Genomic DNA, 17,679 nt, shown 5'->3' with positions numbered 1-17,679 from the left:
CATGCAATTCTTGATCTTGGGGTTGTAAATTCAAGCCCCACATTGGGTGTAGAGATTACTTAAAAATAAAGTCTTTAAGGGCACCTGGGTGGCCCAGTCAATTGAGCCTCCGACTCTTGGTTTCGGCTCAGGTCATGATTTCAGGGTTGTGAAAGCCCTGGGTCAGGCTCTGTGCTGGGCGTGGAGCCTGCTTAAGATTCTCTCTCTCTCGGGGCGCCTGGGTGGCTCAGTCGTTAAGCATTTGCCTTCGGCTCAGGGTGTGATCCCAGCATTCTGGGATCGAGCCCTGCATCGGGCTCCTCTGCTGGGAGCCTGCTTCTTCCTCTCCCACTCCCCCTGCTTGTGTTCCCCCTCTCTCTGGCTGTCTCTCTCTGTCAAATAAATACATAAAACCTTAAAAAAAAAAAAAAAAGATTCTCTCTCTCTCCCTTAGTCTCTCCCCTTCTCTCTCTAAAAATAAAATAAATAAAATAAAATCTTTAAAAGCAAATAAATAGACAGACAGATAGATAGATAGATAGATAGACAGACAGACAGACAGACAGACAGAATTACTCTAACCAGCTACTGAAAACTGAATATAAAGGGGCAAAGAAGCAGGGAACCAGTTCAGGAAGCCATTAGAATAATCCAGGCAGTAAATGCTCACTTATGCTTCTGTTAGGAGGATAGTGGTAGAAATGATGAGAAGTGGTCAGATTCTGGATTACGCTGTGAATGCTTTCCAGGGTTAAAGCAATGCATTAAATTATGATACAACAGAAAAGTGGCTTTCCATGAGTGGAAGAGATACAGCATCAGAAAGGAGAATTAGTGCAGGAATGGCTATAGATTTCCTTCCTCAATCTTCCCTGTCTTTGAATGTACAAGCAGGAAGGCAAGCAAACAGGTGCTCAGAAAATACTGACCTTTGTCTATGTTTTGAGCCATATGATTACAGGAAAACTCACTTAGCCTGGATCATGAGTTCCTATGGACTTACTTTACAGCCGAGATTTCCAGAGACAGGTGACATGTTATTACAGGCACAGTTTCTCGACTCCCTCCTATGGTCTGTGTCACTTCTTATACTTTCTATATATCTATTACTTGCAAGTCACCAAGGTTAGTCTTCCGATATTCTCTCATTCAATTTTCACCACCCTGGTACACCTTCCATCACATCACTTTTACACTGTTCTTTCACGTGTCTGCCTTTCTTATACTCTGAGCTACTCGAAGGCAGGGACCATGTCTTATTCATCTTTATATCTTTTGTATTTGGAATATTGCCTGGCATGTAGTAGGCAACCAGCAAATTTTTGATAAATATAAAAAAGGTTTATTTGGGTGATTCAACAGCGGAGATGTTTTTGAACAAAGGTAGAACTAATCAGTATTACACAAAACTAAATATTTGAAATAAGGAAATCTTTAATTAAAAACTTGGCTCAGTTATTGAGCTCAACAGCTGTGTCTCTCAACCAGTCTTACTTTTGGCCAGTAGTATCTCAGTAAGTCTAGGGAAAGGATGAGAGGCAAAAGGCATTTGAATACCATTCTGTATTCCTTGGAGTTGACTAAAGATAAAATAAATGCCCTTTTTAAAAAATATTTATTTATTTATTTATTTGAGAGAAAGAGTGAGAGAGCACGAGCAGGGAGGGGCAGAGGGAGAGGAAGAGAGAACTCCACGCTGAGTGTGGAGCCAGACACAAGGCTTGATCTCACGACCTGAGCTGAAACCATGAGTGGGATGCTTAACTGACTGCACTGCCCAGGCACCCCTCAGTTTTCTTCTCTGTAAAACTGGAACATTAAACGGTATCCATCTTATACGGTAGATGTAAGGATTACATAAATGACACAAACACAAATATCTATAGAACATCTATTATGTGCTGAGGATAGAGCAGTGAACAAAGCACTCCCCTTCCCTAGTTAGTAACGCATTTAGCACAGCGTTTCAAACACTGTAAGTAATTACCTATAGCTATTATTATCTTGGAAATGTCAGATATACCTTACAGAATGAGATTATGTATCCAAGATGTGTTCACACACGTTAAAATTTTAAATATTTAAGGGGTGCCTGGGTGGTTCAGCTGGTTGAGCGTCCGACTCCTGATTTTGGCTCAGGTCATGATCTCAGGGGTCGTGAGTGAGATCGAGCCTGTGTTCAGCTCCATGCTCAGCGGGAAGTCTACGTCTCTCCTTCTCCCTCCCACGTGCACTCTCTCTCCCTGAAATAAATAAATCTTTAAAAAAAATTTAAAAATAGGGCACCTGGATGGCACAGGCAGTCCTGGGATCGAATCCCACATCAGGCTCCCTGCTTGGAGGGGAGTCTGCTTCTCCCTCTACACTTCCCCCCTGCTTGTGATCTCTCTCTCTCCCCCACGCTCGCACTCTCAAATAAATAAAATCTTTTTTTTAAAGTTTAAAAAAATAAAATTTTCTGCATATTTACAAAATTGTTGACAAGAGGAGAGAATCTGTGGCAGACTCAGAACTGGGATTCTTTCCACACTGCAGATTCCCTTCCTTTGGAAGATACCAATGAAACAGGTTAACTTTAGCAGGCCTTGAGCCATCTTTCTATCCTTTACATTGTAAAACTGGAATTTCAACCAAATTACTTTTATGCAGTAGTTAACATATGAGTCATTTTCCAAGCAGAGTTCAGGAAAAGTCTTCCATTACAGCAAGAATACGAATGTGACTCATCAGTTTTCATTACAGACTCTTTTTGCACATATAACTGGTACTCTGGCATTACAGAGGTGGGGTGGCTACAGGGATGTATAAAGTAAATGGGAAGTTTCTTAATCTCTTTAACTGATAAGAAGGTAGGGCATCTGTAATTACCCAGGGCTTCAGAAATCCTTTGTGAACCAGCAGCAAGTCCAGCAGGTGGAAAGATGAAAATGACAATGAAGAGAGGACAGTATTGTCAGAGGTATGGGTCTTAAATAAGCCAGAAGTATCCACATAAAGAGGGAAGACTAATGACTGAAAAGCAGCCACAGTGAGTAAGAAAGAGTTTAATCCTAATCAACCTAATTCACGTACATGGGTCAAGAAAGAACGAGCGGCAAACATCTGAGAGGGTTGCAGGGTAAACAATATTCTCTGTGGAGGGCCAGGTTTCAAGACAAACTTAGAGCATGTATGGGACTGGATGAATAGTTCCCACAACCCGAGGCCAGAATGACTCTGCTTCCAAGTGAATCTTCATGAAGCGCTTCTGGGATGCTGGAAGGCCTATAAGCTTCTTCAGATGGAGTCAGTGAAGTTCAGGTTTGATTGAGCTCCAAGGGAATCTTATACAAGGTGGTCAGGCTAGAAAAAGATCAATTAGTGTCCAGAACCTTCACCATGTAATTACAAAAAAACCCAACAGTTAGATCTTGGCAGATTTAGGGGAAAGGGCGCTGCCTTCTCTGAAGTCGGCCATAGCCTAACCCTATCTTAAAAACTTACATTCACTGGGGTTATTAAGTCTCACGGTCATTTTAGATAAAGAGTTTAACATACATTCGAGGCCAAAATTAAGCAGTTAAGCAGAATGGACTACAGATTTAATTCACAGCTGATTATATAACCTATTACAAATCATTCTTAACTGTTCTGTACTACAGTTTCTTATTTAAAAAAAAAAACTGCTCATGATGTCTGAGACCCTTCTGTTATCACAGGCAAATAAGATCATATTTGTAAGAGCTTTTCAGAAGAAAGAAGTAAAGAAATATGCTATTAAATGTAACTGCCAAACTAGAAAATCTGCCTAAAAAAATTATCATTGACAATGTAATGCAGAGAACAGTGGTATAAAACTAAGCCAACTTTGGCTTTTTATTTTTAAGACAGTAAATATTAAAAAGTTACAGGTACTTAAAAAAAAAGACTTTATTTATTTGAGAGTGAGAGAGTGTGAGTGGGGGGGGCTGGGGGGTACGGGGGAGAGGCAGAGGTAGAGAATCTCAAGCAGTCGCCATGATGAGCCCACAGCCCAGTATGGGGCTTGATTTCACAACCCAGAGATCATGACCTGAGCCAAAACCAAGAGTTGGATGCTTAACTGACTGAGTCACCCAGATGCCCCAAAGATTTTATTTTTTTAAGTAATCTCTATACCCAACATGGGGCTTGAACACACGACCCCAAGATCAAGAGTCACATGTTCTACCCACTGACCAGCCAGGCACCCCAGTTCAAGCTACTTTGCAAAGAAATAACACTTCTATCTCCACAACTAGTCTTGAGAATCAGATTCAATGTCACTAGTGGCCTAAAAAACACAAATAAAAACAATGATATCATTTTCTCCTTAACTCACTGGCCAAAATTTTAAAAGATCAATTATAGTTGACTGAGTACCACCTTTTAGAAGAGCAATTTGACAATATTTATTCAGATATAAATGTATATATCCTTTAATTACACAATCCTACTTAGAATCTGACTTACTGAAATAACCTTACACAGATACACACACACATAAAGATATTTATTGTAGCACTGTTTGCTTAAAAAAATGGGTTGTAACTATAAATCTAGATGTATTGGTAAGAGAAATTGCCGGCTACCTTGGTACGTCCATATAGTGGAATAAAAGCTAGCCATTTGACAGGTAGATCTTTATGAGCTAATGCACAGATTTGCATTCATAAGGAATTAAGCAGAAAAAAGTTAAATTGTAGAACAATGTATAGCATAGTGACCTTATTTTTATTTGTTTAAAGACACTTTTAAAATTACAATCAATAGTTGATATATTTATATGAGAAACATATATACCAAACATTCATATTCTAGTATGTTTCAATCTAAATTCATCTCAATAGAAAGCCATATCACTTTTTTAGGCAAAAGGTTATAGGTATATTCCAATATAAATAAAATTAGAAAAATGTTTTGTGCTTTGTATCATGTCTCTGGGAAGTACAAATTAAAAGGAAAAGATTCTTACTTTAAAAAAAAATAACTTCTACAGCCCTTCTGATCTTTGAAATTTTGACTGAAATTAGGATCATGTGATGCAAAATGATGTCCAAAATAACAATCCGCTAAAATTTACTGTGCTACAGGTAACTCAACGTCTTCTAAATTACTTTTGTTTTTTTTTAATCTAAAAAACGAATTAAGATAAGCAGATCTGAATAAAGTATTGGTGGTTTTGTCCTTCTTGCTTAAGACTATTATATCAGCAAGAGTCATCAATAAGCAGCATCAAGCCAGGCTTCATATAGACCTTTGTATACAACTGCTAAGTAGGTACATATTTTCATCTAACTGTGCATGAAGAGGTACGTAAATTTTACATGTTATTTATTACATGCCTCTTTTATTTCAAACCTTTACTTAGCAAGCACATGAAGCAAAGCAGGCAAGCCTGGGTTTATAATATTTCTTGATGCTGCCTCCTGACGAACCATTCAGTAGGATTCCTATTAGAACATTGCTTTAGATGATCAGTAGCCAAAGGGACATGGCTATTGTTACATATGGTATAGAATAAACATTCTTTTAGGTAGGCTGACTGATAGTTACAAATTGGCACACTGCCCCCAAAGTCCGACAAATTAGTTATATGCCAGGTACTCACATCAGCATAGTGGCCTATCATATCACATCGGTCACATCGTTTTCTCCAGGAAGGCCTTTCAAGACATCTATGAGTGGAAGACATAGGCAAACAACAGCCTAAGCAAAAGCGGGCCGGGCAGGCATACTGAAGGTGTCCTCTCTCAGAACAGAGACAGCAGGGGCGGACTTTCTAGGTGGCAAACAGAAAATCTCTTTAGCAAAATAGGTTTCAAATAGAAGATTAATTTTTCTTTTTCTGTATAATTCCATAACATTTATTTCCAATTTGAGACCCCAATGAAGGTCAAATCTTGAGTATAACTTTAAAATCAAACAAAATGTCTGAAATCAGAGCTTTAACACAAGCTATCTGTATTGTGCGGTTGCCAAAAAGGCTTATTGTGCATGTACTATCAACTGGCATCTGCTTATGGATCAAGTGGATCGTGCCTGAGAGGGAAAGTGGGATGAGGAGGACCTGGAAGCTGAGTCGTAGGAGAAACAGATACTGAAAGAGGCCGCTTTGCTTGGAGGACCAAAGACAGAGGAAACCTAAGAGCTGTCTCAAAGATCTGAAAGACAAATCATTTGGAAGAAGGAGTAGGTAAACAGAAGGAATGTTTCTTGACGGCTTACTGTGTGTCAGGGAACATCTAAGAACTTTAGTTCTGTGTTGTTCCAAAGATCGATGTATCTGTTTAACATAATTTACACCAATAAACATTTATAAATGCTTAAAATGATAACTTTCTAACAATGAAAATTAGCCCACAATGAAACAAGCTGTCTCATAAAGTAGAAAGTTTGGAAGTGAGAGGAGTCTCAGGAATCATTCAGTTTATTCTCCTCATTTTCTAGATAAGCAAACAGAGGCACAGAGGGTGAAATGATTTGCCTACCGTTGCGCAACTACCAACGGAAAGCTAAAATGATTCCAGGTTTTTCTGACCCTAACTTCACTGTTCCTTCTCTGCTATTATTGTAGGCTGTGACCTACATGAAAATGTAATGTGAAATCTACACATATATTATGCAAGATTTGAATTCAAGGGTTATAATGGGGTCCACTCTTAAGATTTTGATTTTTAACAACGAGGAAAGAAGCATCATGTGTTTCACATACTTGTGGAAAGGGGCAGTTTTTCGATAAATGGCCACATTTGTCACAATTTCTACAGGTAACATTTTTGTTGGCTGAATAGTATCGGTGAGTCCATCTTCCAGATGATCTATTATTAACTATCTGGGCCTAAAGGGGGAAAAAATAAATAATTAAAACAAAATTTTTACTCTGTTCAAAAGAATTAACAGCCATAGTCTATTTAATCTAGAACCCAGCAACAGGGAACTTTTGTGTTCTTAAAAGAGATTAGAAAAACTTAAAAGGGATTGCCATGAAGACAACTCTACTTCTTGTCTGTCCCTCCCCCCCATTCTTTTACACTTCTCCACATGGTTCCACTTCTTTTGTATCTTTCTCTCCTTACAGTTCAGGTCCAGTAGAGGTACTGATAGGCATCATTTAGACATTCTGGTGGCATTCAGAACCAAAGATATTGCTGATTTCTATATCTGAATGTATACCATATTTTTCTGAATGAGAAACGTGCTTAAATTTTTACCTAGGGGATTTTTTAAAATGATTTTTGTCTTAAAAGTTATAAAACCATGTAATGACCAAACCCATTCTCTCTTTTGAACAGCCCAGGGTTACTGCCTATAAACTGGATTATAATTTCTAACGGACAATGAGATAACTTCCTTCCAATAGAGTACTTTTAAGATCTATTCTGCCTATAGTAACCCAATTCTAGTTCTCCTATATTCCAGCAAAATCACTAGATTTTGCAAAAGAATATTAGCAAAAGATATCATATTGGAATAACTAAAGGGGAATATGTAAGTGCCAACCATGCTTTTATCTTGTTGGGTAGAATTCCATCTTTGAAAAAGTTTTTCATCTTTTACTTGTTATTCTGCTGGATTGACCCGGTAGGCCCCATGTAGACACAATCTAATTATCTCTTAAAACTTTTCTTTTTTTTTTTTTCCAAGTTGTAAAATTATTCTCTTTTCTAACCATCTGTCACAATTAAGGCTAATAATTGACAAAGACAAACACCTGCCACATCCTAAATATAGACTAACCATTTCCTTACACTGAAGAAGCAGTTATTTCCGGTGTTGATCTTTAGTGGTACCAGGCAATACGGGCTGAGAGGACTCACCATGGCAGAGAAGAAACAGAAGGGAAAGGGGACTAAATCATGATGGCAATTAACAGACCGACAAAAATCAAGGCTGAACCGCGCTTCTGAAAAGTTCAATCGCCATACATTGAAATCAAACTTTTTCTTACAACATACTTGGACCACTGCTATCTCTAAAAAGTTTATGAAGTTATCATACTGAAGTGAAAGGAAACTTCAAATCAAAGGAATTTATTCATCTATTATTCATTACTTCGAAAAACAATTTTTTTTACCTCTGCGTCTTTGTCACTGATGAACCAATTTACACCATCTTCTCCTACAAAACAAATAAAATGTTACTCAAATCTTGACACCTTTAAAGCACTTACAGATTGACATTATTCAATTTGTCAGTACTGAAATTGGACCCCAAGGGTGTAGTGAGATATATGAATATTTTAACCTCTTATCTTGGCTCCATTATTACTTGTGTGGCTCTAAACAAATACTTAACCTCTCTTAACCTGTTTTCTTACCTGTGAAATTCATGGGAATAATATTTGCCTATCTACCTAAAAAATACTCTGAGACTCAAATGAGACATGTGAAAATGCTTTGAAAATCATCAAGCTATAAACAAATATAAAAAAAAAAAATCAGTGAAGAAACCAAAAACCCAGTAGCAGATGCAGGAAGAAATCTTATCTAAACTTCCTTTATCTGACTAAAAGAGAGCTTTATGAAAGTCAGCTACACAGCAACATCCCCCCCCCCCCATCTCATCACCCAGGGTCTCCAGTCAGGGAAATGACTGACTTTGGCTTCTAGGACATTCCAAAAACAAGTTGTATAAACCAGCATCATCAAAAGCTTCCATCCTTTGAAGCCCTAAATACTTGTGTTTAAGTTGGTAAACAAACCTTTACCTCTGGCAACTGAGTTGAGTTGCTCATTACTGTGCCCTCCCACACTCAATTTTTCCTCCTGTTAATATATCACTAGTTATTTCACAGGCCCCTACCATTCAGACCCAAGAAGGCAGAGGAAAGGTTTTTCCTTCCAATATCAGTATTAACTATGTCTACTAGCTTCCCATTGTAGTTGACTTTCATTGTAACATTTTAAAAAACTGGACTTTGAAGACAATCTCATGATCGGGGCTAGAAATTTAACACTGTATTTTGTAACATCAGACACAACGAAATAAAACAACAAATGAGACCAACTATCCAGAAACCACTGACTGATCTAAAAATACAACTGTAAAAACCTAGGGTGCTTGGGAGCCCTACATTCCTCTTTATCAGCTGTTTCCTTCTCTCTGCCCTTTGCAAATGGATGCTATTCCTCTGGTCCACTCATGACCAAGGAGGAAAGGACACATGACTAATGCAGACGCTATAGTATCAACAAAGGACTGAAAGATTTTTTTTTTCTTTCCTTGAAGCAAAGTTAAGATTTCTTCCTTCCTCCTATCTATTCCTCTTCTCTATCTTGAAAATGCAAATCGAGCCTGACTCTTTTCTTTGAAAGGAATTTTGAGGAGACATGAAGTAATCTACATTTCCCCAGGCCTACCAGGAGTAAGTGTCTAGAGATATACTTAAAAATAAAATAGTTTTACTAAGAAAACCAAAAGGCTGCTTTACAAAAAGACCAATCCATAGGAGAGCAGAGATGCTGTGCAGATGATTATGTCCTTTGTAAAGTTTGGAGGCTGCATCCACACACGGAGAGTGGAGAATACATTAAATAACAGTGCATCATCACCATCCACAACAGCATTCTTTCATTCAAAAGATCCATCTAAGGAGCATGCTCTGCTGTAAGTTTCAAGGCTGCCTTTTGTACCTCAATGTCCTTCATCTTTAAGATTCAAAATGACCACTAAATATCACTTTAATTAAAAAACTGTCTTAATATTGCCCTTAAAAAAATAAAACCTAAAAACCAGTGAAATGCAAAATAGCAACTATTACTTCCCCCAATTCCAAATAAATTTACAGCTTAACAGAGAACAGTGAGAAAAGGGAAGGTCTGCGAGAGGAAGATCCGACTCCATTTAGATTGTTTTAACATTCCTGTGGAATTCAACAATATTCCAGGTGGTATACTAACTCCTCAACAAGCTATAGTATATTCCTAGTGTAGAAAATTTATCAACAGGTATACAAAACAGGTTTCAATTACAGACTTCTCAGTGGTAAATGGAACAAAGACATCACCAGAAACACATGAGCCAACTCCTGGTGCTACCCAAAGGTTCCAGTTTTGGTTCCATCCTGGTAATAACAGCTGACTCCTGATCTTTCTCTTTTATCTATCTCATTTTCTTAACTCCAGATCCCAAACTAATGGAAGCTTTGTCTAAGGGCAACTCATTAGAACTTCTACAGGCAGGCAATTCTCCACTTCGTTAAATTCCTGGTATGGGACTTGGTAGAAACCTGGGTTCCAATCTTAACCCTATCTTTTATTTGCTGTGTGGCGCTGGGCAGGTTATCGAACTTCACTGGGCCTGTATAATAATGGGCTGGGTTAAATGGCATCCATGGTACTGTCTAGCACTAAGTTTCTATGATTCCTTTGAATTTTCGTTCATTATTAAAATCAAATCCATTGTCCTCCAGGCCTCTGCAACTGGCACAGGGTACCTTCCCTTAAAGACAACTTCCCAAAGAGCCCAAAGCACTCATGTTCCATGTGTTCACCACCCTTTGCCATAGAATATAAAATGGGATTGCCCTAAAGTATAAAATTGGAATTGACTTAAAGATGCCTAATATTAACTCTTAGCTGCCTTAGATCCTTGTCTTGCTAATATCTGGGGCTGTGACTTTTTTCAAACTTCAGAATTGTAATCAGAGCAATAGCTGGTAACTTCTTCCTTGCATCAAATCAACTCAGTGCAACAGACATACTGAAAGGTTACAATGAGCAAGGTGCTATAGGGTAAACAAAGATGAATAAGAGCATATAACTTAGTAAAGAAGACAAATGAAAGAAGAAGAAAGGAGTAAGAGAAGACCAAACAAAATTCTACAGTAAATTTAGAGAAAGAATAGCCAATGTCTGAATTTAGGGGGGAAAGAGGAAAAAAGTCACAGAAGACTGTGCTATAAAGAAAACTTTATTGAAGTATAATTTACATAAAAAATATACCCATGTAAAAAATACAGTATGATGTATTTAGACAAATGTACACACCTGTGTAACCACCACAACAATCAAATATAGCACATTTCCACCATCGCAAAATGTTACCTTGTGCATATTTGCAGTTGACCCTCTACCCCAGGCAACCACTGATTTGCTTTCTGTCACCATAGATTTGCTTTGCCTGTTCTGGGACTGTACATAAATAGAAATCATATATTATGTACCATTTTGTGTTTGGCTTCTTTCACTCTGATTATTTGTGAGATTCATTTATATTGTTGGGTAGTAGTTCCCTTTTTATTGCTGAACAGTATTCCGTGTGTGAATATAACCACTTGTTTAGCTGTTCATCTCCTGATAACACTCAGGTTGTTTCAGGTTTTGCGACTGTAAATAAAGCAGCAATAAACATTTTTTAATTGACTTAAGTTTTCATTTGCCTTGGGAAAATACCTAGGAGTAGAATTACTGGATATGGTTAAGCGTATCTTTACCTTTATATGAAACTGGAAAATTCTTCCAAAGTGGTTCTGTCATTTCACATTCCCATCCACAATGTATGAGAATTCCATAGTTTCATAATCTCACCAATACCTGAAACTGCCTTTTCAATTTTAGTCTTTGAATGTGTATGTAGTAATGCATTAGGACTTTAATGGGCATTACTCTGATAACTAATGATGCTGAGCATCTTTTCATATATTTATTTGCCATTCATATATCTTCTTTCAAAAACTATTTGAATTTTAGCGTGCATTCATTCATTCATAGTAGGCAACATGCCCAGTGTGGAGCCCAGTATGGCACCAGAATTCACAACCCTGAGATCAAGACCCGAGCTGAGATCAAGAGTCAGACACTTAACTGACTGAGCTACCCAGGCACCCCTTAGCTTGTTTTTAAATTTAGTTGTTTCTGATTTTTTTGAGGGGAGTGAAGGAGGCTGTCTTTCTTTGATTGAATTATAGGAGTCCTTTGTATTTTCTAGATACAAGTCTTTTTTTTTTTTTTTAAGATTTTATTTATTTATTTGACAGAGAGATAGCCAGCGAGAGAGGGAACACAGCAGGGGAGTGGGAGAGGAAGAAGCAGGCTCCCAGCGGAGGAGCCTGATGTGGGACTTGATTCCAGAACGCCGGGATCAAGCCCTGAGCCCAAGGCAGACGCTGAACGACTGCACTACCCAGGCGCCCCCTAGATACAAGTCTTTTATCAGACATGTGTTTGCAAATATTTTCTCCCAGTGTGGCTTGCTTTTTCATTTTTTTAAAACAGAGAACAGAGTTCTCAGAAAAGCGAAACTAATAAATTTGACAACTTTTCTCTTTAAGGTTTTCTATGTTCAGAGAAATCTCCCTATGCAAGGTTACAAAAGCAAGCACTTTTTATATTTTCTCCTAAAATTCTATAGTTTTAGCTTTTTATGTTATTACCCATTTCTCTCCAATTGAATATCCAGTTGTTTCAGCATCATTTGTTGAAAAAAATACCCTTTCTTCATTGAATTGCCTTACCACCTTTGTTGAAAATCAACTGACATGTGGGCCAATTTCTAGAAGTTCTAGTATGTTATATTGAGCTACAGGTCCATCATTATACCAAATTACAACTTTACTTTAAAAACCTAAAATCATGTAGAGTAAGTTTTCCAACTTCTTTGTTCTTTTTCAAGATTGCTTTGGCTATCCTCTGATTTCTGTAAAAATTTTATTTTAAATTTTATTTATTTATTTGAAGGAGAGTTGGGCACAAGCAGGCAGAGCGGCAGGCAGACGGAGAAGCAGGCTCTTTGCCGAGCAGGAAGCCCAACGCGGGGCTCAATCCAAGCATCCTGGGATCATGACCTGAGCCGAAGGCAGATGCCCAAACGATTGAGTCACCCAGGCACCCCCTGATTTCCGTATGAATTTTAACTTGCATTTTTTTTCTCTTTAAAGTTCAGCTCTACAGCCAATGTAAGGCTTGAACTTATGACCAACCCCGAGATTAAGAGCCACAAAAGTACTGACTGAGCCAGCCAGGGGCCCTTGATTTCTGTATAAATTTTAGAATATAATTTCTACAAAAAAAGCCTGATGGGATTTTGTTTGGTATTGTGCTACACCTACAGATCAGCCTGGAAAGATACTTTAACAATATCAAGTCTTCTAAAACATGAATATGGTGTATCTCTTCATTTACTTTGGTCTTCTTTTTTTTCAGCAATGTTTTATGGGTTTCTGTGAACAGGTCTTGTATATATTTTACTAAATTTATCCCTGAGTAGTTCATGTTTCTTTGTGTTACTGAAAATTTTTTAAAAATAACATTTAATTTTAAATTATTTTTTTAAATTTCATTTTTCAATTTCTGATGACAGGTTTATAGAAATACGGTTGGTTTTTGTTTACCTCGCAACCTGAAATTTTGCTAAATTCACTTAGTACTAGAAGCTTTTTGTAGATTCCTCCCAATTTTCCATATACCCTACATTTCACCTGTGAATAAAGACAGTTTTATCACCTCCTTTCTAATCTGGATGCCTTTTATTGCTTTACCTTACCTCAATGCATTATAAAGGACTTCCAGGTGTAATACTCAATGTTTTCAGTGGTGACAGAAGATAATCTTTGTTTTGTTCCAATAGGGTGAAAAATTCAGTCTTTCTGAATTAAGCAAACTGTTTGCTATAGATTTTTCATAACAGGTAGAGGAAATTCTTTTATTTTCCTACTCTCCTGAGTTTTTAATATGAATGTGTTTTAAATTTTATCATCTGCCTTTTCTGCATCAACTGAGATGGCCCCATAGTTTTTCCTCTTTCTGTTAATACGGTGAATGACAGTAATTCATTTTCAAGTAATTCAGTGATTCATTTCAAGTTGTATTCTGGGATTAACTCCACTTGGTTAGGATGTATTATGCTTTACAATATACTGTATAATTCAATTTGTTAGTATTAAGAATTTTTACATCTGTGTTCATGAAGGATACTGGTTTATACTTTCCTTACAAATGTCTTTGTCTGGTTTTGATATTGGGATAAAACTGGCCTCATAAGAGTTGGGAAGTGTTGGGGAGAGTTTGTATAGAACTGGTATTATTTCTTCCTTAAATATCTGATAGAATTCACCGGTGAAGTCATCTAGGCTGGAGTTTTTTCCTTGTTGTGAATTTTCTTGTCCAGGAATTTTACCTGCAATGAGGCTTTAAAAATAGTAATAGAAATAGTAATTCTACTTCTGTAGTAGGTATGGATCTATTCACATCTTCTAGTTCCGCTTTGGCCCAGTTTTGGTAATCTGTGACTTTCAAAGAATTTGTCTGTTACTCTAAGTTGTTGAAATTATCAGCATAAATGTCCATAATAGACTCTTATTCCTTCCCTTTGATTTAGTTTATTTGTACTTAAGCTCATCCACTAAATTTTTTATCTTAAATACTGTATATTTCAGTTCTAAAAGATCCATTTGGTTCTTTTTTTATATCTTCCATTTCTATTATATTCCTTTTTCTTTAAACCTAGTGTATATTTTTAATAGCTGTTTTAAAGTCCTTTTCTGCTAATTCCATCATTTCTTGTCAGGGGGGCAAGTCTGGTATAAGTTTACACAATATAGGTGGAAGGGAAAGTCCTATACCAGATTTTAATAGATGGAGATGAGAGACGACACCGGTAAAAAGGAAAGGTACAAGCAACAGAATGGAAGAGGTAAAAGGATATGGCAAACAATAGTTTAATTGAAAGAGGGTATGGTAATTCCCTTACTAAGAATTTTCATAGACCTTTTTATATATAAGAACACTAAGCATTAAATATTATTACTTATAAGATACCTTTTACCTGAAACACATATGAAGACAATATTAAATCTATTAAATCTATTCTTCCAACTAAGAAAATTTCCATATCGTCTTCTGGTTTAACTTTATATACCTTTACTTTCTACTGTGTGAGCTCTCCACAAGGAAGAGCACAACAGGCCTTTCTACCAGACTAGTAATATTGAAGGCAGATAGAGTAAAATAGCATTACAGTGTTCTCTGTTAACACTCAGCAACAACCAGAATACTTCATCTCTTCTGAAATAACTTTCAACACAAAAAAGTAAACCCATAACCTTACATATATTTTACACATTTTTTCCTTTTTCTGGAACTATTCTATCTTAATTACACACACACGCACGCTTTCTCTATTACTACTGCATGGTAATAAACGTAAACATCTTTCATATTTATATGGTGATTCAGAGTCTATTAATTGTTTTAAATATACATTTTATCCCCAGTACTCTGTATGTTATGGTTACAAAAATATTCACTTTTTATGTGTGTACTTTCTACAAGAAATGGCAACTGGTGCTTTCTGTGAAAGGTAGTGCTAATGTAGCTATTTACCAATAAAACTGCATTCAATTTTCAAAGGATGTAAGACTTCGGACTAGATTTCTTAGGAGCAAAGCCAGTTTCCTCTCTGCTTCAGTTACATTAGCCTGCATCCTGGTGGGTGGGAACAGCTGATGATCATTCCTTTGCTGAGAGCATCCACAGACAATTATAGAGCTGGTTCTCTCTATATTTTGGAGTAATATGACAGAAAACAGGAGTTAATAAAATGTATTTCAAAGATCACCAAAGATGACAGAAGGACTCGGTTCAGCATATCCAGCTGGTTATTCACAGTGCAGGTGACAGGGTCTAAGAACCTTTTCCTGAGCCCAATACTCCTGCAGCTCCTTCTTATAAGGAAGCCAGAGATGCCTTATATTTTCTAGATATCCTAATTTCTAACACCTAAAATTATAAATCTCATTAGATTTCAATGAAAAGGTATGTATGTATGATTTTCTTAGCATACAATGGGCTTGAATTTAATATTCAGCAAATCAGATATAAAAACTTATTTTCCCTACTATTTAAGAGTGTGAATGTGGGGCACCTGTTTGGCTCAGTCAGTAGAGCAAGGGACTCTTGATCTCATGGTTGTGAGTTCAAGCCCCACACTGGGTGTGGAGCCTACTTAAAAAAAAAAAAAAGAATGTAAATGTGACTTTCCTCAATGTGTAAAATGCTTTCATTTAATGTAGTGTTGAGTTAATTTTCAACAAATATTTACTGACTATCTCTCATTTTAAAAGACGGTACAGGAGAGAGCAAGATGACTAAGACATAGTGCTTGCCCTCAAGGAACTTACCACAAAGTAGTATGTGCATCTTTGCGTGAAACAACCTTAGAAGGATTACTGTGCTAAGTAAATAACCATGATAATTTCATTCTTTAAAATAGAAAAATGAGGGGTGTCTGGGTAGCTCAGTCGATTAAGTGTCTGCCTTCGGCTCAGGCCATGATCTCAGGGTCCTGGGATCGAGCCCCACATCGGGCTCCCCACTCAGCAGGGAGTCTATTTCTCCCTCTGCCCCTCCCCCTGAGCACGCACACGCTCTTTCTCAAATACATAAATAAAATCTTTAAAAAAATGAAATAGAAAGATGAATAATCTTGTTTTAAAGATAAAAAGTCCACTATTATTTAGGGAATGGGGTATTTAACAAGAAATACTGAATTCTACTAATGAGCAATTAACTTATGATTACTATACCACCAAAATGGTCTTCCTTATAATTCTAGATATGTAAGACCTTTAGCAAGTGTTTTCTCCACAAATAATCTTTGAATCTATTCAACTCACAACTGGGGACTGGGGCAAAAAAGACAATGGTTGTTATATACCTACAACTCCTAAGGAACGAAGATTTTGGGCGTTCTGATTATCCTCTCACTGGTAGGTACAGACAAAACTCTTGACTTGCATGAGATGGCATTCTTTTCACTCCTCTAAAACACAGTGAAATGGTCAAGAAAAGAAAAAAAAGTGGAGAAGGTTGTGAATAACCCTCCCACCAGGTAACCTGAGGTTAAATTATTCCAATTTTCCACTTAATCCAGTCCAATTTCCATGACTACAAATTATAAATGTCCTTTGAAGGTTGAGCTCCTCATAACCAATGCTTGTGGGTAATACTCAGTATTTCTCTCTCACTTGACCTCTGTGAGCACTTACAGTTCTCATGGTTGATGTAACAGAATACTTTCCCAGTTCTTACCCGCCTTCGCAGTTTCCTCTTCCTTTACTGGTTACTTGGTACGCTCCACTCTTTGCTCTCCTCATTCTAGATTCTTAGTCCCAGCTCATGTCATACATGTCCATGGAGAGAACTCCCAATCTGTCTCTCTACACCAGATCTTTTCCTGAGCTCCTGATCTATGGGACATCTAGACTAGATATCTTGCAGGTAACTCAAAAGCATAATCCTGAGAAATGAATTCTTCATTTTCTCCCCATTCCTTGCACTTCTCGCTCTTAAAAACAGACAAAAGCTCTTATGCCTCCTCCTTGTATCTTCTATCTCAATAACTTGTTTCAATGTATTTTCCATATAAAAAACTTCAACTTTTCCCTCTCACCTTTCACATAATTACCAAATCCCATAAATTCTCTCTCCATCACAGCCTCAATACCATTATACTGGCCACTGATACTCAGTTTCTCAGCTAGACTATTAAAATAACTTCTGACTATCTCTAACACCCCAACTCATTTTCCATTCCACAGTTATTGGAATGTTTTTATTTTTTACAACATTAGTTTCAGGTGTATAACACAATGATTTGATATCTGTATATACTACAAATTTAATAATGTTTCTAAAATGGAAATATGAATACTTTCTGCCCTGAATGGTCCCTCGATGCCTACAGGATAAACTTAAAACTTCT

The 17,679-nt window shown here is 37.1% G+C and overlaps 1 protein-coding gene across 2 annotated transcripts in view; it reads right to left on the bottom strand.

Annotated features, from left to right (window-relative positions):
• ZCCHC7 (zinc finger CCHC-type containing 7) overlaps nt 1–17,679 on the bottom strand; it is a 241,747-nt gene that overhangs the window by 44,103 nt on the left and 179,965 nt on the right. For both annotated transcript variants that reach the window (XM_008707832.2, XM_008707831.2), the window contains exons 3-5: nt 8,054–8,097; nt 6,692–6,817; nt 5,588–5,758 (exon numbers count right to left, since the gene is read on the bottom strand). In XM_008707832.2, coding sequence (XP_008706054.1) covers nt 5,588–5,758; nt 6,692–6,817; nt 8,054–8,097 — 341 coding nt within the window. The remainder of the gene's footprint in view (nt 1–5,587; nt 5,759–6,691; nt 6,818–8,053; nt 8,098–17,679) is intronic.

The sequence above is a fragment of the Ursus maritimus genome, unplaced genomic scaffold (assembly GCF_017311325.1).
Source record: "Ursus maritimus isolate PB19 unplaced genomic scaffold, ASM1731132v1 scaffold_17, whole genome shotgun sequence".
Classification (NCBI taxonomy): Eukaryota; Metazoa; Chordata; class Mammalia; order Carnivora; family Ursidae; genus Ursus; species Ursus maritimus.
Note: the sequence above shows the minus strand (reverse complement) of the source record. Positions and strands in the feature narration are given on the sequence as shown.